Source organism: Lissotriton vulgaris, chromosome 9 (assembly GCF_964263255.1).
Source record: "Lissotriton vulgaris chromosome 9, aLisVul1.2, whole genome shotgun sequence".
Taxonomy (NCBI): Eukaryota; Metazoa; Chordata; class Amphibia; order Caudata; family Salamandridae; genus Lissotriton; species Lissotriton vulgaris.
The window spans coordinates 28,405,686-28,427,065 of NC_141697.1; the positions used below are offsets into that span (position 1 = coordinate 28,405,686).

The 21,380-nt window shown below is 52.7% G+C and overlaps 1 protein-coding gene across 4 annotated transcripts in view; it reads left to right on the plus strand.

Moving 5' to 3' along the window:
* The window catches only part of HEATR5A (HEAT repeat containing 5A), a 502,340-nt gene that overhangs the window by 235,012 nt on the left and 245,948 nt on the right, over nt 1-21,380 (plus strand). For all 4 annotated transcript variants that reach the window (XM_086936964.1, XM_086936962.1, XM_086936966.1 and 1 more), the window contains one exon: nt 20,009-20,077. In XM_086936964.1, coding sequence (XP_086793090.1) covers nt 20,009-20,077 — 69 coding nt within the window. The remainder of the gene's footprint in view (nt 1-20,008; nt 20,078-21,380) is intronic.

A 21,380-nucleotide genomic window follows, 5' to 3' on the forward strand; every position in this document is an offset into this window, starting at 1 on the left:
AGCCCGCTCCTACAGACCCTGTGTATATGAAAGATCAGCTGCCCTTAGACTCTCTTGTGGTATCTAACGCCTGCAAGAGCGCTAACACTCAAACCACAGCGAAAGCCCCTCCTCCTGATAAGGAGTCTGAACTCATTGATGCCTCAGCCAAAAGAGTGGCTCCGCCGGCGGCTAACCATCGGTGTATTGCCAATGCTCAGGCTCTCTTAGCACGCTGCGATAGGGCTCACTATGATGATTTGGAAAAACTCATGCAACATTTGCCAGATGAGTATAAAACCAAAGCTATCGACCTTATTCAGGAAGGGAAGCTCATTACCAGCACTTCCATCAAATGCGCACTAGATGCGGCAGACACAGCATCTCGTGCCATCAACACTAGCATACTATTGTGCAGACACGCTTGGCTTAAAATGTCTGGATTCAAGCAGAAGGTACAGTCCTCCACAATTGATCAGCCTTTTGATAAGGAGCATCTTTTCGGGACAGCTGTTGATACTTCCCTAGAAAAGATGAAGAAAGACACGGAAACTGCTATAGTCCATGGGGGCCTTACGATTACCTTCTAGCAGGGGTTCTTTTCACTGCTCCTTTTACAGGGGTGGCTCAAAAACAGTGTCCACAGAGAATCCCGCCTCCTCTTATAAGGGTAACCACCAATCTATCTCCTCCAAAGGGTTATTTTCGATGAGACTACAGAGGAAGTCTCTCACAGTTCCTACCTGTCTGGAACTCAATCAACTCAGACGTGTGGGTAATTCAAATGATCCAGTATGGTTACTGCCTGGAACTTACCTGCCCTCCCCCAACTATTCTTCCTAGAGAATGTGCAATGTCTCCAGAACATCTCGCCCTCTTAAAACAAGAGGTTCTCTTTCTGTTACAAAAACACGCGAAAGAACCAGTCCCATTACTTCATTAAGGGACCGGAGTGTACTCCCTGTATTTCTTAATTCCAAAAAAGGATGGCTCTCTCAGTCCTAAACTAGACCTCAGACAGCTAAATCTCTACATTGTCAGACCACTTCCACATGGTCACCCTCCAACAGGTGCTCCCATTGCTTCAGCAAGGCGACTTTATATCCACCCTAGATTTAAAGGACGCCTACTTTCATATTCCTATTCACCCGGCTCAGAATATATCTCAGATTCGTGGTGGACGGACAACATTACCAATTCAAAGTTCTCCCATTTGGGGTAACTACAGCACCCAGAGTCTTTACCAAGTATCTGGCAGTAGATGCAGCTCATTTAAGAAGACAACACAATCTGAAAGAAACACGTTAGTGATAGATTCCTTACCTTAGAATATCCCCAGGCGTCAGACTGGATCCGGAAAGTTTTGCGTAGCAGTACCCTTGCGCGTCGGTAGGCGTCGTCTGCGGCTCCACGTCCGTCGTCGGCGTCGTGTGCGCCGTGATGACGTCGTCGGGGTACTTAGACGCCGCCTCCGCATGCTGACGTCAGTTCTTCTTTTTTCCGCGCCAGCCAGCGCAGATCAGGAAAGAGCAGTTCCCTAGTCACTTTTTGACTAAACTTGTTGTGATCTTTTGATCCATTTCGAAGTCTGTACGACTCTGACGGTGCCGTTAGGGATGCCCGGATTCAAGCATTGCGACAAGTGCGACCGTACCATGTCGGTCACGGATCCCCACCGCCAGTGCCTGATGTGTTTGGGCGTCGACCATGACGACGAGGCCTGCTCCGACTGTCGGGCCCTTTCGAGGAAGGCCAGGCGGGAGCGGTCCCGCAGGCGACTCGAAATCCGCCAGTCGGCCCCGCGCCGTGTGAGGTCCCGGTCCCACGGGAGGTCGAGGGACAGGTCGCGGGGACGGAGCAGTCACAGCTCCGGGAGTCGGCGCCACTCCTCCGGGTCCAAGTCGTCAGGTAAGAAGCATAAAAAGTCGAAGAGACATCATCGCTCTTCTGACTCCCCCTGAAGCTCGCACGATGCGGCCGGGTGTTCGGGTGACACCGCCCACGCGGCTCCTCAGGAGTCGCGGGCGCCGCGTTCGGCCCCATACCCCCCGGTCCCTGGGCTGAACGCGACGCTGGAGGAGATCGAGCGTTTCCTCATGGCCATGAGGTCCCTTTCTCCTCCGACTGATTCCGCGGCGCCTTCGGGCCCAGCGAACCCGTCTGGGGGCCCTAGTGGGTCGGGGGCTTCGACCCCGACGCCGTCGGGTGCTTCGGCCTCGACGCCGCCGGCGCCTTCGGGCCCGGCGCCGCAGGGCCCCACGATCCCGACACCGCCGGTGCCCTCGGGCCCGGCGCCGCAGGGTACAGCGGCCCCGGCGTCGTCGGCGCCTTCGGGCCCGGCGCCGCTGGACCCTCCTCAGGCGGTGGATCGTCACCGGTGGACCTTACGACCCCCCCGGCGTCGGTCTGTGTGGTGTCTCCTCCGGCGTCGTCCTCGGGCGGCGCCGTCCCCGATGCCTCCTTTCAATCGGTTCCGACGTCGGGACGACGCCTATCAGCGCCGATCTCGACGCCGTTTGGAGCTTTTAGTTTCTATGAACCGACTGTGAGAAGTTGGCCCGATATGCAACGTTCGCTATTCTAGCGACCGCTATGTATCGTTCCAACGACCCTTATGGTGTTTGGTTGTAAGTCAACCTATAGACCAGCTATCCTAGTAGCGTGGATACGAGCAGTCTAAGGCTAAAGACTCGAGAGGGCGCGTTAAGCCAGCTGTTTACCACACATGTACCCCTTGAACACCCAGTGAAAGGACACCACACAAGTGTTATGAAAATAAACAATATATTTATTAAGAATCACAACAGCCCTGTACTCTTTATGAGGACAGGGTACTAAGCACAAACCAAATCTCTTTAGCAAATACTTCAAGTGCACAGTTTAAAACAAGTGTCCGGGGACACGGAAAGGTTAAGGCAAGTCGGAAGCGAGGGACTCGGGACCCTAGAGTAAGGGGGCTATGCAGGCACCGAAATGCCGAGTTACCTAGCCACGAGGGCTGCGGCTGCAAGTCTTACAGGTGTCGGGGTCTTCGCTGACGAGCCAGGAGCCGGAAGAAAAGGAGTTGCTGGCCGGCGACCAGTGATGAATAGTTCGTAGGGATCCAAGCCTGGATCGGAGATTGATGAAACCTGAAAGCAGAGGGGACCAAGTTCGTACTACTAGCCAGTAGTCAGAGGGTACCAGGAAGGCACCGGTTGGCCGTCACCTCGACCAGGGGAGTGGGCGACGCTAGGCTCTGCAGTCTCACGGACCAGGAGGCGTTGTCGGCGACCACGGTGGAGGTGCGAGCTGTCCCACGACGGATGTCGCTGTCGGCGTCTTGAGTGGACCAGGAGGGTCCGGGGTGCTTCTCGAAAAGATGGAAGCAAGGGCCAGTCTGGAGCAACCAGACCGGCAGTGTTGATTTTCGGATGTCGTCACAGAAGGACACAAGCCAGCGGCTAGTGACCAGACAACGTGCTGAGCAGCGAGCAGAAGGGCCCCACGCAGATCGTGGAGATGCTGGGAGACTGCACTTCGGTGCTGGAGCGGCTCAGGGTCGGGGCTTCTCGGACCCCAGAGCACTCACCAGAGAGTTACCTCGATGGTCGTGCTGGTTTTTAAGAGCGTGCAGGTTCTGATGATGGCCGGTCCCTCGAGGTCTCGTCGCACCCACAGATCACAGCTGAGCTGATGACGTGGGTAGAGGTCAGAGGTGCCAGGGAAGCCGGTTCTCGTCGAGCTGGGCCGTCGGATTCCTTGAGGAAGGACTTACAGCAAACCGCAGAGTTCTTAGATGGTGCCAGCTGATGCAGGGTGACTACTCCTTAGCCACAAGGGAGAAATCTTGAGAAGAGTCTTGAAGTCCTTTCGTAGAAAGTATTCTTGATTCAAAGATGATCTAATTTGGAAGGGTCCCCGCTCCGGCCTTTATCCTAAAGAAAGGGGTGGGTACATGACTAGGTCCTGCCCTAAGGGTGGGACCAGGAAGGGGGGTAGTTACACCCCTCTCCCCTGCCGGACTTTCCCCAGGCCAGGGCCGTCGCCCCTGGAACTGGTTCTAACCGGCAGATGCGTAGTGAGCACCGGGGTGCCACTCCGCAGTCACCTTCTCGCAAAAGCCCTACCTACCCAGAATACACAAACCCTGTCTGGGACGGTGCGAACACTGCCCTCGACAGGAAACCCTTTGTCCAAGCTCTCCTCGCTGGAAGGACTCCCAGCAGCAGGAGGTCAGACTCGTGTCTGTGGTGGCAGCATCCATTTTGTGGAGCTGAGGCTTTAGTTAACTTTAACCGGGGTTCACAGTTACGTACATGTCGCGTCCCTCTAGAAGGGCGGAATGCTAACCTCGTCGCCAGAGTTGGTGAGAGGGCAGCATCCCGATTCGTATGACACCTTACTCGACATGTCTTGATAACGCGACACCGAAGTTACCGATATGGTACGCGTTATCATGGAACAGCCATTGGGTCTTGATTCCGCAAGCTGCAACCGGGCTCGGCTCGGGCCAGAGCTTAGTTCACACGAGCCCATGCACTCTGCCTTCAGGATTGTCAAGGCCTGCCATAGGAGTGACTGATAGGAACTCGGGTGTCCATTGGAGGGTTAGATATAGGGCTACTATATCTAAAGCAAAGGGTGATTACACGACTTCGCCCCAGCTGTCATGCAGCCAGTTGTGTCAAATTTAGGAGGCCAGCCAGGGGTGGCATAATACATGCTGCAGCCCCTGGCGGCCCTGGGTACACCTATGCCCTGAGTTACAGGGTCTGATAAGGTGGCCCAGTACCAATTGGTAAATGCACCTAGGGTACATCTCGTAATTTAGAAAGAGAACAGCCAGGCTGTGGGTCTGATTGGCAGGCCCGCAGCCAGAGAAAGTCGTAAACCAGTGAAACAAAAGCAAAAAATCTGGGTGATCATAGGATTGCAGACCCTACTCTCCTACATGACCCCCCCCCCAAACGTCGGAACAACTAGCTAACCTTGACCAGGTGAGTCTTCTTGTTCTAAGTGGAAATATCTGGAGAGCCCATCGGCATTGCCATGATCAGTACCAGGTCTATGTTCCACTGTGAAGTCCATCCCCTGTAGGGAAATGGACCACCTAAGCAGTTTGGGGTTTTCACCCTTCATCTGATTTAGCCACAAGAGGGGCTTATGGTCGGTCTGAATCTTGAAGTGAGTGCCAAACAAGTATGGCCTCAGCTTCTTCAGGGCCCAAACCACAGCAAAGGCCTCCCTCTCAATAGCTGACCAATTCTTCTCTCTAGGGGTCAGCCGTCTGCTTATAAAAGCAATGGGCTGGTCTTGACCATCAAAATTCAGTTGAGAAAGAACAGCTCCCACACCCAACTCAGAAGCATCTGTTTGGACAATGAATGGTTTGGAGTAGTCCGGACTCTTGAGGATAGGCGCCGTGCACATGGCCTGCTTTAGGTCATCGAATGCTTTTTGACAGCTCGCTGTCCACTGAACCTTTTTTGGCATTTTCTTACTTGTCAGTTCATTTAATGGTGTCACGATGGAACCATAGTTCCTGACAAACTTCCTGTAGTAACCAGTCAGGCCCAAGAAAGCTCGAACCTGAGTCTGGGTGGTTGGAGGAGCCCAGTCCCTGATTGACTGTATCTTGCTCTCCAGTGGCTGAACCTGACCTCCACCTACAAGGTGGCCCAGGTATACAACCTGTGTCTGCCCTATCTGGCACTTGGTGGCCTTGATAGTGAGACCTGCTGCTTGCAGTGCCTCTAACGTCTTCCGCAGGTGGACCAGGTGATCCTCCCAGGTGGAGCTAAAGACAGCAATATCGTCAAGATACGCCGCACAGAAGTCATCCAGCCCAGTAAGGACGTGATTCACCAACCGTTGGAAGGTGGCAGGTGCATTTTTCAGACCAAAGGGCATCACCACGAACTGATAATGCCCACCAGGGGTTGAAAATGCGGTTTTAGGCTTGGCGTCCTCAGCTAACCTGATTTGCCAATACCCAGCTGTCAGGTCAAACGTACTTAAGTAGTTGGCCGAAGCCAATCTATCGATAAGCTCGTCTGCCCTTGGTATTGGGTGGGCGTCAGTCTTAGTGACTGCATTGAGACCCCTGTAGTCTACGCAAAACCTCATCTCTCTCTTACCACCCTGGGTGTGAGGTTTCGGCACTAGAACTACAGGACTAGCCCAAGGGCTATCCGAGGGTTCAATGACTCCCAGCTCCAACATTTTCTGCACTTCACTTTTGATGCAGTCTCTAACGTGATCAGGCTGCCTGTAGATTTTACTCTTTACGGGCAAGCTGTCACCAGTGTCGACCTCATGGGTGCACCAATCGGTCTGACTGGGTGTCAGAGAAAACAGATGTCGGAACGACTGAAGAACCTGTTTACAGTCGCTCTGTTGATGTTCGGAGAGGCTGCCACAAAAGACAACACCATCTACCGAGCCATCGTCAGGATTCTGAGAGAGCAGGTCGGGGAGAGGGTCACTCTCCTCTTCCTGTCCCTCATCTAGGGCCATGAGCAAACTCATGTCCTTCCTGTCGACATATGCTTTTAGCCTGTTGACATGAAGCACCCTGTGGGGGCTCCGGGGAGTTCCCAGGTCGACCAGGTAGGTGACCTCTCCCTTTTTCTCCAGGATGGTGTGGGGCCCGGACCATTTGTCCTTGAGTGCTGCTGGGGCCACTGGCTCCAACACCCACACCTTCTGTCCGGGCTGGTAAACAGTCAAGACAGCCTTTTGGTCATGCCAAGCTTTTTGGAGTTCTTGGCTGGCCTTAAGGTTTTCGGATGCCTTCTCCATGTATTCAGCCATCCGCGAGCGGAGGCCGAGCACATAGTCCACTATGTTGGTTGCAGGCTTTTTGAGAGGTCTCTCCCATCCTTCCTTCACCAAACACAGGGGTCCTCTTACAGGATGCCCGTACAAAAGTTCAAAAGGGCTGTAGCCAACCCCCTTCTGTGGGACTTCTCTGTAGGCGAACAAGAGGCAGGGGATCAGGACGTCCCATCTACGCCGAAGCTTTTCCGGTAGTCCATGAATCATCCCTTTTAGGGTCCTGTTGAATCTCTCAACAAGCCCATTGCATTGTGGATGATAGGGTGTAGTGAACTTGTAGTTGACACCACATTCCTTCCACATAGCAGTTAAGTAGCTCGACATAAAGTTTGCACCTCTGTCGGAGACGACCTCCTTAGGGAAGCCCACTCTGGAGAATACTCCAACTAGGGCTCTTGCCACAACAGGTGCTGTAGTGGTCCTAAGGGGAATAGCTTCAGGATACCTGGTGGCATGATCCACTACCACCAGTATAAACTTGTGCCCTGATGCTGTCGGTGGTTCCATGGGACCGACGATGTCTATCCCCACCCGTTCAAAGGGCACCCCCACCACAGGCATTGGTATAAGGGGGGCCTTTGTCGTGCCACCTGACTTACCACTGGCTTGGCAAGTGACACAGGAGCGGCAAAACTCCTTGGTATCTTCGTTCATGTGAGGCCAGTGAAAGTGCGAGACAAGCCTGTCCCACGTTTTCGTCTGGCCTAAGTGACCTGCTAAGGGAATCTCGTGGGCCAAGGTAAGTAGGAAACCACGCTGAGACAAGGGGACGACCAGCCTCCTGGTCATGCCAGGCTTGGGGTCTCTTGACTCAGTGTACAGGAGTCCATCTTCCCAGTATACCTTGTGGGTACCTGTGGCGTTCCCAGCAGCCTCAGCAGCAGCCTGCTGTCTGAGGGGTTCAAGAGAAGGGCAGTCTAACTGGTCCTTCCCCAGATCTTCCCTTGAGGGTCCCCCTGAGCCCAAGAATTCAACTTGATCAAGTTCGAACTCTCTCGGCTCAGTTTCCCTCAATTCCTGTAGGTCAGCCTCCTCTGAGACTTGATCCTCGACCTGGGGCAAGGGGGAAGGCGCCGCCTTAACCCTACCGCTCTTTTTCTTGGGAGGTGTCTGGTCCGTTGTTCCAGGATCCAGCACCTGTTCAGTGGGGCATTTCCTGACCTGTGACCTGGTCACAGCGAACACATGTGCTGGCAAACCTAACATTTCCATGTGAGTCCGGTGCTCCACTTCTGACCATTGTGACGACTCCAAATCATTGCCCAACAAACAATCCACTGGGAGGTCTGGACTAACTACAACCTTCTTTTGGCCAGTTACCCCTCCCCAGGAGAAAGCTACAATTGCCATACTGTGATTGGTAGTGACATTGCTTGCATTGGTCACCAGGAATTCTGTACCTGGCATGATCTGTCCAGGGTCCACAAAGTTAGGCGTCACCATGGTGACGCTGGCACAAGTGTCCCTATAGGCCTGAGCCATCTTTCCATTTATGAAAGGCGTCTGTCTGTATTTGCCCAAAGTATTGGGGCTTACGTCAGGGGACACGTCCACGTCCCCTGTACTGACAAGGACAGCCTGAGTGAGGGTGCCAACTAAGTTGTCACGCCCCTCAGAACCCAGGGTTAACCCTACTAAACCCTTGGGAGGCGCACTACCACTGCTGACTGTACTAGGGGGCACAGGTGCCTTAGGGGCTGCAGTGGCAGGAGTCTGCCCTCCTCCTTTCTTGGTGCACTCACTAAACCAGTGAGATTTACTTTTACAGTACTGGCACCATCGTTTGGATTGGCCTTCTTTCTTCTTTTGGGGAGCCTGACCCCCACCCTCTTTGGGTTGTTGGGGACCTGTCGAAGACTTCTGGTCATTTTGTTCCCCCTTAGAATCTTTACCCTTCTGGTCTGCTTTCTTCTGACCACCTTGATTCTGGCCCTGGTTCTGTTTAACTCTCGTACGAACCCATTTGTCTGCCTTCTGACCCAATTCTTGGGGAGAGGTCAGATCCGAGTCGACAAGATGCTGATGCAACAACTGGTTCTGACAATTGTTTAAAATTTGTTCTCTCATCATCAAATTGTACAATCCTTTGTAATCAGTAACCTTACTGCCCAGCAACCAGCCCTCAAAAGCCTTAGTGGCACAATCGACAAAATCAGACCAGTCTTGAGCCTGCGTTTTCTGGGTATCCCTGAACAGCACCCTGTACTGCTCAGTGGTTAGGCCGAACCCTTCAACGAGTGTATTCTTCAAGACTTGGTAATTGTTAGCGTCCTCTACCCTTGTGGTGAGGAGCTTGTCTCTTCCTTTACCTTCAAAGGAGAGCCACAAGATAGCTGCCCACTGACTCTGGGGAACACCTTGCACAGTGCAGGCCCTCTCCAAAGCAGTAATCCATTTGTGGATGTCGTCCCCTTGTTTAAAGGGGGGCACTATCTTCCCAAGGTGTTTCGTATCGAAACTCTTTTCCCTATTACTAGGTACATTGATGCCACCAGTGGGGACTGCCCCACTTAACTGTTGCTCTCTAGCAAAAGCAAGCTTTTCTTTGGCCAGGGCAAGTTCTTCCCTTTCGATCCTCAGATTAGCTGCCCTTTCCTTAGCTTCGTACACTCTCCTCTGAGGGGACGTCATCCCTCTCTGAGAAGAGTTGCGAGAGCCATTGGTTCGAACGGATCTGTTAGAGCCTCTTGATAGAGACCTAACTCGTCCATTCCCAATGTTAAGCGCACCTGACAGTAGCGCCGGGGGTCCCCCAGTACCACTATCATGCTTGCTTAAGTTGGACCGTGTCAGTCTGACGACTTCTACCTGTCCCTTATCTGCCTCGTCCCCAGAGAGATCCTCATCCTCATCCTCCTCGCCATCTTCGTTCTCAGTCGCGAGGTGAATGAGGTCAGGATCGTCCCGGGTTCCCTCGAGGGGAGGCATGCCTCCTTCTGGATTAGAAGGGCTAAGAAGCTTCTCAGCCTTTCTGGCATCATAAGTCTCTAGGAGACCAATCAGAAAGGAGGTGGTGGGGTTAGCCCCTTGCTTAATCTTCCTAGAGGTACATACTTGTCGTAACTCATGGAAGTTAAGCGCAGTATATCTTGACGTGATGACCTGTGGAGGGTCAACTGACACAAGGGGAGACTCAGAGTTTCCTCCTTTGTCCGACATACTGTTTCTAGTGTGGTGTAAGTGATGCACCTACCTACACTATGTGTTTACCTACTTTTCCCTTGCTAAGAGTTGTAGCCAAGGTGTGCTAAGCCTTGAGGAGCTACAACAGCTGGTTCAGTAGAACTCAGAGTATTCTAAGCTTTAGTTATATGTACTAACAGTACTTGTGTGATCTTTCAACAAGATATTCTTAGGATACGTGTGGTAAAACAACAGCAAGCTCAAATCCCAACCGCTGCTCACCAATGTGAGAAGTTGGCCCGATATGCAACGTTCGCTATTCTAGCGACCGCTATGTATCGTTCCAACGACCCTTATGGTGTTTGGTTGTAAGTCAACCTATAGACCAGCTATCCTAGTAGCGTGGATACGAGCAGTCTAAGGCTAAAGACTCGAGAGGGCGCGTTAAGCCAGCTGTTTACCACACATGTACCCCTTGAACACCCAGTGAAAGGACACCACACAAGTGTTATGAAAATAAACAGTATATTTATTAAGAATCACAACAGCCCTGTACTCTTTATGAGGACAGGGTACTAAGCACAAACCAAATCTCTTTAGCAAATACTTCAAGTGCACAGTTTAAAACAAGTGTCCGGGGACACGGAAAGGTTAAGGCAAGTCGGAAGCGAGGGACTCGGGACCCTAGAGTAAGGGGGCTATGCAGGCACCGAAATGCCGAGTTACCTAGCCACGAGGGCTGCGGCTGCAAGTCTTACAGGTGTCGGGGTCTTCGCTGACGAGCCAGGAGCCGGAAGAAAAGGAGTTGCTGGCCGGCGACCAGTGATGAATAGTTCGTAGGGATCCAAGCCTGGATCGGAGATTGATGAAACCTGAAAGCAGAGGGGACCAAGTTCGTACTACTAGCCAGTAGTCAGAGGGTACCAGGAAGGCACCGGTTGGCCGTCACCTCGACCAGGGGAGTGGGCGACGCTAGGCTCTGCAGTCTCACGGACCAGGAGGCGTTGTCGGCGACCACGGTGGAGGTGCGAGCTGTCCCACGACGGATGTCGCTGTCGGCGTCTTGAGTGGACCAGGAGGGTCCGGGGTGCTTCTCGAAAAGATGGAAGCAAGGGCCAGTCTGGAGCAACCAGACCGGCAGTGTTGATTTTCGGATGTCGTCACAGAAGGACACAAGCCAGCGGCTAGTGACCAGACAACGTGCTGAGCAGCGAGCAGAAGGGCCCCACGCAGATCGTGGAGATGCTGGGAGACTGCACTTCGGTGCTGGAGCGGCTCAGGGTCGGGGCTTCTCGGACCCCAGAGCACTCACCAGAGAGTTACCTCGATGGTCGTGCTGGTTTTTAAGAGCGTGCAGGTTCTGATGATGGCCGGTCCCTCGAGGTCTCGTCGCACCCACAGATCACAGCTGAGCAGATGACGTGGGTAGAGGTCAGAGGTGCCAGGGAAGCCGGTTCTCGTCGAGCTGGGCCGTCGGATTCCTTGAGGAAGGACTTACAGCAAACCGCAGAGTTCTTAGATGGTGCCCGCTGATGCAGGGTGACTACTCCTTAGCCACAAGGGAGAAATCTTGAGAAGAGTCTTGAAGTCCTTTCGTAGAAAGTATTCTTGATTCAAAGATGATCTAATTTGGAAGGGTCCCCGCTCCGGCCTTTATCCTAAAGAAAGGGGTGGGTACATGACTAGGTCCTGCCCTAAGGGTGGGACCAGGAAGGGGGGTAGTTACACCCCTCTCCCCTGCCGGACTTTCCCCAGGCCAGGGCCGTCGCCCCTGGAACTGGTTCTAACCGGCAGATGCGTAGTGAGCACCGGGGTGCCACTCCGCAGTCACCTTCTCGCAAAAGCCCTACCTACCCAGAATACACAAACCCTGTCTGGGACGGTGCGAACACCGCCCTCGACAGGAAACCCTTTGTCCAAGCTCTCCTCGCTGGAAGGACTCCCAGCAGCAGGAGGTCAGACTCGTGTCTGTGGTGGCAGCATCCATTTTGTGGAGCTGAGGCTTTAGTTAACTTTAACCGGGGTTCACAGTTACGTACATGTCGCGTCCCTCTAGAAGGGCGGAATGCTAACCTCGTCGCCAGAGTTGGTGAGAGGGCAGCATCCCGATTCGTATGACACCTTACTCGACATGTCTTGATAACGCGACACCGAAGTTACCGATATGGTACGCGTTATCATGGAACAGCCATTGGGTCTTGATTCCGCAAGCTGCAACCGGGCTCGGCTCGGGCCAGAGCTTAGTTCACACGAGCCCATGCACTCTGCCTTCAGGATTGTCAAGGCCTGCCATAGGAGTGACTGATAGGAACTCGGGTGTCCATTGGAGGGTTAGATATAGGGCTACTATATCTAAAGCAAAGGGTGATTACACGACTTCGCCCCAGCTGTCATGCAGCCAGTTGTGTCAAATTTAGGAGGCCAGCCAGGGGTGGCATAATACATGCTGCAGCCCCTGGCGGCCCTGGGTACACCTATGCCCTGAGTTACAGGGTCTGATAAGGTGGCCCAGTACCAATTGGTAAATGCACCTAGGGTACATCTCGTAATTTAGAAAGAGAACAGCCAGGCTGTGGGTCTGATTGGCAGGCCCGCAGCCAGAGAAAGTCGTAAACCAGTGAAACAAAAGCAAAAAATCTGGGTGATCATAGGATTGCAGACCCTACTCTCCTACACCGACCTCATTCAGTTACGACCCTGAATCTCAGGAGATGAGGGATGAGGAGGATTGGGAGGGGTCTGAGGACCCTCTGGCCAGAGAGTGCCAGTCTAACATGGACTGGTCAGGAGACCTTGGGGAGGCCTGTGGCCTGGACACCTCTCCAGACACTGGATTTGCCTCTCCTCCTACCGTGGCTTCGGAGGAGGGTGCTACTTGTGGTGTTGATGAGGGCTGCCAAGGCCTTGGGCCTTGAGCTCCCCGTCGCGGCCGTGAGGACTAATCTCCTCACTGAGGTCCTTAAGCCGCAGTCATGCTCCATGGAGCCTCTGCTGCCATTTAATGAGGCCTTGACGGACGTTCTTTTGGGCACTTGGTCTAGGCCCGCTACAGGTTCGCCTGTAGATAGGAACGTGGCCAGACGCCACCGCCCGGCTCCGGGCGACCCATGTTTCCTGTCCACCCACCCCACCCCCGAGAGTCTGGTTATCCAGGCCTCTAACTCCCAGACCGCCTTCCCGTCGGCCCCGCCGGCCAGGGAGTCCAAGAGGTACGAGAACTATGGTAAGATCTTCTCGTCCCTTAGTTTGGGACTGCGGTCTTCCAACACCGCATGCCTCTTGGGCCGTTACACCCACTCTCTGTGGGAAACGGTGGCGGAAGTGCTGCCAGAGTGTCCGTTGGAGGTACGTGCCAAACTCGGCCAAGCCCTGGTGGAGGGCCGGGACGCAGCCAAGTATTCAATCAGGTGCGGACTGGATACTACTGACTCGCTGGGCAGAGCGATGGCTACGACGGTGGCGGTACGACGCCACTCCTGGCTGAGATCCGCCAATTTTTCGGCCGATGTCCAAAACACACTGATGGAGATGCCGTTTGATGGCCGTCGCCTCTTTGGCGACAAGGCAGACCACGCGCTTGAGCGCTTTAAGGACTCCAGGGCTACGGCCAAGTCCTTGGGCCTCTCGGCCCCGCGCCAGCAAATGGGTGCCTTTCGCTCCTTTCGTGGCCAAGGAAGGGGCGTCCCCACACGCGCCGCCAGCCACTCGCCGCAAACTGTCATCCAGCGCGGCGGCGGCCGTGGAAACCTCCGTGGAGGCGGACGGGGAAACAAGCGGAGTCAATCCACACCTGCCCCCGCAGCATCCGCCTCTAAACCCTCCTAGTCCGTGCTTTCCGGCCCATGTGACGCCAGTGGAAGGCAGGGTTCACCATCACCACTCTCACTGGCGCACAGTCACTTCGGACAGGAGGGTACTGCAGATCGTCCGAAGGGGCTACTCCCTCCCCTTCGAGACGACCCCTCAAGCCATGCCACTGCAACACCACCGCGTATCGGGGGATCATTTGCGGCTCCTGCAGGAGGAAGTTTCGGCCCTCTTGGCCAAGGGGGCCATCGAGCGCGTTCCTGGGCCAGAAGTAGGACGTGGTTGCTACTCTCACTACTTCCTGGTACCCAAGAAGGGCAAAGGGGGCCTACGCCCTATCTTGGATCTGAGGAACGTCAACGGCTTCCTCCGGAAGGCGAAGTTCAAAATGCTGACACTGGCTCAGGTCTCGACTGCCCTAGACCCAGGAGACTGGATGGTAGCGTTGGACTTGCAGGACACATATTTCCACATCCCCGTCCTGCCGGCCCACCGGCGTTACCTGCGGTTCACGGTAGGCCTCGAGCACTTTCAGTTTACGGTGCTCCCCTTCGGCCTTACCAGCGCCCCACGGGTGTTCACGAAAGTGATGGCGGTGGTCGCAGCTCATCTGCGCAGGTTGGGGGTCTCAGTCTTCCCCTACCTAGACGACTGGTTGTTGAAGGCGGGCTCGCCCCAGGCAGTCGTCAGCCACCTCCGGACTACGGCGGATCTCCTGCATCAGCTAGGATTTTCCATCAATGTGCCGAAGTCACACCTGTGCCCCTCTCAGAAGCTCCTTTTCATCGGAGCGGTTCTGGACTCGGCGCAGTTTCGGGTTTACCCGCCCGAACAGCGGGTTCGGGATATACAGGCTCTGATTCCGATCTTCGGGCCGTTATCCCGGTTTTCGGTAAGGTTGACGCTGCGGCTTCTGGGGCTGATGGCCTCCTGCATCCTTCTGGTGCATCACGCACGGTGGCGGATGCGGGCTCTGCAGTGGGACCTGAAGTTTCAGTGGGCCCAGCACCGGGGCAACCTGTCCGACCATGTCCTGATCTCGGAGGGCACTGAGAGACAGCTGCAGTGGTGGCTCACGGACCGCGATTGGGTCAACGGCAGATCCCTCTCCCTTCCCCAACCGGAGCACGTAGTTGTGACGGACGCGTCCCTCCAGGGCTGGGGAGGCCACTTGGGAGAGGCGGAGATCAGAGGACTCTGGTCTCCGGCAGAGTCCCGGCTCCATATCAACTTGTTGGAGCTGCGGGCGATTCGTCTGGCATTGAAGGCATTCCTCCCGTCTGTCCGAGGGAGTGCAGTGCAAGTGTTCACGGACAACTCCACCGCCATGTGGTACTGCAACAAACAGGGCGGAGTGGGGTCGTGGACCCTTTGCCAGGAGGCTCTGCGCCTCTGGCAATGGCTGTAACATCAGGGCGTGACTCTGGTGGTTCAACACCTGGCAGGTTCTCTGAACGCCAGGGCGGACGAACTCAGCAGTCGGTGCTCGATGGATCATGAATGGCGTCTGAACTCGGACGTGGCGCAAGGCCTCTTTCTGCGATGGGGAGAGCCTTGGTTAGATCTTTTCGCCACCGAAGAGAACGCGCAATGTCATCAGTTCTGCGCGTTGGAATATCCAAGGCGGCACTCGCTCGGAGACGCTTTTCGTCGCGAGGGGAGCTGTGGTCTGTTGTACGCCTTTCCGCCTATACCACTTCTGCCCAGAGTGCTGAAGAAGATCAAGCGCGACCGGGCACAAGTCATCCTTGTGGCTCCGGACTGGGCACGAAGGTTCTGGTATCCCGAGCTACTCAGTATGTCAGTCGATCCCCCGGTTCGTCTGCCTCTTCAGGAGGACCTTCTGTCGCAGCAGCAGGGGACGGTCCTCCACCCGAACCTGTCCAGTCTCCACCTCCATGCTTGGAGATTGAGTGGAGACAGTTGAGGCCATTTGACGTGCCTCCTGAAGTTTGCAACATCATTCTGGCAGCCAGGCGTCCCTCCTCAAAGACGGTATACGCCTGCAGGTGGAACAGATTTGTGGCATGGTGCACAGCAAAGGCTGTGGATCCCTTCAATGCCCCTCTCTCTGAGGTTCTCCTCTTCCTTCTTTCTCTTGCCCAGCAGGGCTCTGCTCTGGGCACTGTCAAGGGCTATCTTTCGGCTCTTTCAGCCTTTCTGAGGCTGCCTGACCAACCTTCTTTGTTCAAGTCCCCTATCGTAAATCGATTCCTGAAGGGCATCACTCATACCTTTCCTCCTGTTCCCTTTGTGATGCCTCAGTGGGACTTGAACCTGGTTCTAAAGTTTCTGATGTGCGCTCCCTTTGAGCCACTTCACAACTGTCCTCTTCGCCTTCTTTCTTTGAAGACTGCCTTCCTGGTAGCCATCACCTCTGCCAGGAGAGTGAGTGAGCTCCAGGCTCTGTCTTGTAAGCCTCCTTTCCTTTCAGTCCATCCGGACAAGGTTGTATTGCGGACAAGGCCCTCCTTCCTTCCCAAGGTAGTCACAGCATTCCACATTGGGCAATCCATCACGTTACACACCTTCTTTCCGCCTCCGCACCCCTCGAGAGAGGAGGAGAGGCTCCACCGTCTGGACCCAAAACGTGCACTCTCATTTTATCTGAACCGCACACAACAGTTCCGGGTGGATGATCAACTCTTTGTTGGGTACGCGGGCGCTAAAAAAGGGAAAGTGGTGCACAAGCCGACCATCTCCCGGTGCATTATCTTGTGCATCCAGGCGTGTTACTCCTTGGGTAAGAAGGAACCCCCTGTTGGGCTGAGGGCTCATTCCACTCGAGCCACGGCCACTACTACTGCCTTGGGCCGGGGTGTGCCCTTGCAGGACATTTGCCAGGCAGCTACGTGGGCCTCGCTGCACACGTTTGCAAGGCACTACTGCCTGGACAGTCAAGTCCGGAGGGACGGCTACTTCGGCCGTTCCGTCCTCCAGGACTTTCTGGTGTGATTATTGGTTCGCAGACCCACCACCACGGGGATGGTATTGCTGGGGTATCTATTCTAAGGTAAGGAATCTATCACTAACGTGTCTCTTTCAGATGCACAAGTTACTACTTGTGTAACGATATATCTGTAAGAGACATTAGTTAGTGATAGATTCCTTACCGACCCACCCATCCTCCCCATTCTGCGAACCGATATCTAGGGTTGTCATCCCCTTTCAGGGCCCTAGTTTCTTGGCACCAGTGTCGGTTTTTTTCATGGCTCTGCGTTTCTGGCGTGGAAAAGCTGTGGTTAAGAACTGACGTCAGCACGCGGAGGCGGCGTCTAAGTACTCCGACGACGTCATCACGGCGCCGACGACGGACGCGGAGCCGCAGACGACGCCTACCGACGCGCAAGAGTACTGCTACGCAAAACTTTCCGGATCCAGTCTGACGCCTGGGGATATTCTAAGGTAAGGAATCTATCACTAACTAATGTCTCATACAGATATATCGTTACACAAGTAGTAACTTGTGCTTCACGTCTTCCCTTACCTGGACGACTGGCTAATAAAAGCCAGATCACAACACAGCTGCATATACCACACTCACAAAACAGTTCAGCTGCTTCACGACTTGGGATTCACTGTAAACCTCACCAAGTCTCACCTCTAGACGTCCAACACACAGCGTACCTAGGAGCCACAATAGACACTTGCAAAGCTCTAGCATACCCCAACCCAGTCAGAATACGCAACATGCAAAATATCATATCACAATTTCAGCCTCAACAGTGTTCATGCAGTTGATCGAGATGATGGCTTCTTGCATTCTAATCGTTCCTTACGCAAGCCTTCAAATGCGTCCCCCACAGGAATGCTCGGCACAACAGTGGAACCAGGCTCAAGATCAGTTAACAGATCTAGTGTTGGTGGATGGCTGCACTTATCGCTCTCTGCAGTAGTGGAACATACAAAACCTTTCCAATGGACTGCCATTCATCGACCCGGTTCCAGAGATAGTGCTAACAGCAGACGGTTGGGGGATCTCATCTTCAAAAACATACCATTCAGGGCATGTGGACCCCACAACAAAAACTACACAAACTATCAAGAACTACTAGCAGTTTTTCTAGCATTCAAAGCTTTTTAACAGCTTCTAATAGGAAGACTACATGACCGCAATGTACTACATACAAAACAGGGGGGGGACACACTCTCTACAGCTTTCACAACTAGCTTAAAGCATATGGAGATAGGCCATACTTCAGAACATATATCTCCTTGCAGAACACCTCGCAGGAGTAAACGACCAGATCGTAGATCTGCTCAGTCGTCAAAGCCAACAGATTCACTAATGGGAACTACAACCTCCAGTGCTCCTCTCATTCTTCCAGATGTGGGGCTACCCAGAAATAGATCTCACACCTCAATGCAAAATGTCCAAGCTTTGCGTCCAGGTATCCTCACCCATTGTGCAAAGGCAATGCGCTATGGATAAATTGGTCCGTATAATTTGCTTATGCTTTTCCTCCTCTCCTGCTAATTCCATTAGTCGGTTGGAAGCTCAAACAACATTCCCTGACAATGATCCTGGTTGCTCCCACATGGGCTCGACAACCATGGTTCACAGCCCTGTTGGAACTATCAGTAGTTCCTCACCAAAAACCACACCTCTCCGCAAGCTTCTCACTCAGAACCATGGAGACATCCAGATCCCAGTCAACTCAACCTTGTGATCTGGCACCTGAAATCATACGTTTGGCTACCTTAATCGTCCGCCAGACTGCATGAACGTCTTCAAGAGAGGCTAGACGCCCTACAACAAGTGCATGCTATACAGCAAAGTGGAAACAATTTGTAATTTACTGTACAAACAATAAAATCAAGCCACTAAATGCTTCCATACAAAACATCATTTGCTATCTGTTATACCGACAGCGTTCTAACTTAGCATATACAGCTATACGCTTACACCTTGCTGCAATGGCTGCGTACCTACAAAACAGACTACACTTGTCTCTGTTTAGAGTGCCCGCTATCAAAGCCTTCATGGAAGGACTCCAAAGAATCATTCCTCCTACACTTCCACCCTCTCCAGTGTGAAGTCTTAATATAGTCCTTACAAGACTCACGGGTCCACCCTTTGAGCCATTTCACAAATGCGAACTACAATTTTTCACCTGGAAGGTAGCCTTCCTCTTAGCCATCACATCTCTTAGAGTTGGTGAGCTCCAGGCACTAACTATACAAGAACCATTTCTACAAAATAAAATGGTTCTTAGGACTAACCCCAAATTTTTACCTAAAGTAGTGTCTGCATTTCATCTCAACCAATCTGTTGAGTTACCTTTTTTCCCCCTCAACCAGACACAGTGGCAGAACGTGCTCTTCACACATTGGATGTAGAAAGAGCCATACTATATTACATTGAAAGAACTAAATCTTTTAGGAAAACTAAACAACTGTTTGTTGCTTTTTCACCACCGCATAAAGGCAATCCCATATCGAAAGCAGATATTGCACGGTGGATAGTTAAGTGCATCCAAATATGCTACATTAAAGCTAAGCGCACACGAACAATTCCCCCCAGGGTGCCCTCTACACGCAAACTAGGGGCTTCTATGGCATTCTTGGGGAACATACCCTTAGATGACATCTGCAAAGCTGCAACATGGTCTACACCACACACATTCACAAAACACTATTGTGTAGATGTGTTGGCAAGACAGCAAGCTAGTGTGGGCCAAGCAGTTTTCAGAACACTATTTCAAACCACTGCAACAGATACAGCTTAGCCACACCTTGGGAGATAACTGCTTTATAGTCTATGCTAAAGTATATGATCTACAGCTGATATGCCTCGAACGGAAAATGCTACTTACACAGTATGCATCTGTTCTTGGCATACAGAGCTGTAGAGCCATATGCGCCCACCCACCTCCCGGGTACCTTTATTTGTTGCAGTATGAACTTCGATACACTATTCATGGACATCCATTTACTACTTTTACTAACTCCATCATCACCCTTATGGCAAAACAATATGGGGGATGAAGTCGATGCCCATGCGCCCTATCACCGGAAGGAGGAGTCACCTACCTCGTGACTGCAAAGGATTCTTCGAAGAAAACCAAAGTGAAAACATCCAAACCCAACACTAGATGGCGATCTATGCTAACGCATATAGCTCTACAGCTCTATATGCCAAGAACAGATACATACTGGAGAAGTAGCATTTTCCTTATTACATAGAAGTGTTTTGCTTGTCCCGTAAATGTTTGGGGAAGCCTGACTTGGTTTGACTCTTCTGGCACTCTCTGTAATGCCAAATCTTGTTCTGTTTTAGGTGGGAGCTGCTCTACGCCCTGCGTTCACCCCAGAGACTCCACCTGATGTCACAGCAAAGGCCTGCCAGGTGAGGGCAACTTATTCTGTTGATTACATTAATTGTCGAGGGAGGGGTTGGCATTCTGAGCAGCTTTTGAGCTTTTTTGATTAGGTCTATCAAAAATAGAAAACCAAAAACGCTCATGTTGATTAATTGGGAGAAATGTCTTCAAAGAAAATAAACTGTACATGAAGGTGTGGCTCGGTGTTCACTAAGTGCACTCAGCCAGCCTTCCAGTACGAGATGTACTGTTAGAATGCCTTAACCTGATCCACGGTCAACATGCCACAATAGGAATATGATGGTAAGCAGTAATCTGGGGACAGGGTAATGGGACAAGAGAGACAACAGACGCTAAATAGTGCCACTGTTAGTCGTCACGCCACTGTGTGCTGGGTCATAGTGGTTAATCTGCATGCATACTTGTAGGAAAGTGCTCCTTTTTGCAAGGATGCCCCCCACTTTTGACCTATTGTTGATTTACTTTCACTGAGTGTACCCTGGGTTCCTTCCAACCAGGTACCAGGTCCTATGTTCTTTCCCTAAACTATACTATTGTAAAACCCAATTGGCAGGTTTCTGGTCATATGCGAATCCCTTGTAAGAGGTGCCCTAGGTACCAAGGGCACTGTGACCAGGAAAGGCCTCTAAAGGCTGCAGCACTTATTGCGTCACCCTATACAATCACACACTGCCTTTGCATTCTGTGTGTTTTGGTGCAGAGCAAAATGAAGAGTGTACATGGCACACATCTCTGTGTACCATGCCTACAACCCAAAGCCCTGGCACAGATCAGTCACCCCTCTAGCTGGGTGCACGATGCCAGTGGTGAGGGTACAGGTGCATGAGCCCTGTACCCTTAGTGTCTCAGCCAGTTCTTAGACGTTGTAAGTGCAGTAATGCCATAAAGAGTATATGGTCTGGGAGTTTATCATTATGAACTCCACATTACCATGATGGCTTTACTGAAAACTGGGAAGTTTGGTATCAAACTTCTCAGCACATTAATCCAACACTAATGCCAGTGTGAGATTTAATGGAAAATGCACTTGGAGGGTATTTTATAGATGCCCCCTGAAAAACGACCTAACTCCAGTGACCTGGCTGAGCGGCTGCTTGCCAGCTGCCACCTGGAGACATGTTTGTGGACCCTTGGGTCAAGAGCCTGTCGCTGTTGGGGTCCTGAAACAAAGCACATACTGAGTCGAGGTGCCAAGCCTCCTCCCCCAGGATGGGCAGGGTCCACGAAGGGGAAGCTTCAAAGGCTTGCCGCCATTGTGAGCTACCCCAGCCATTTGCTGCTCCCAGCAACTGTCCCACACTTTGGACT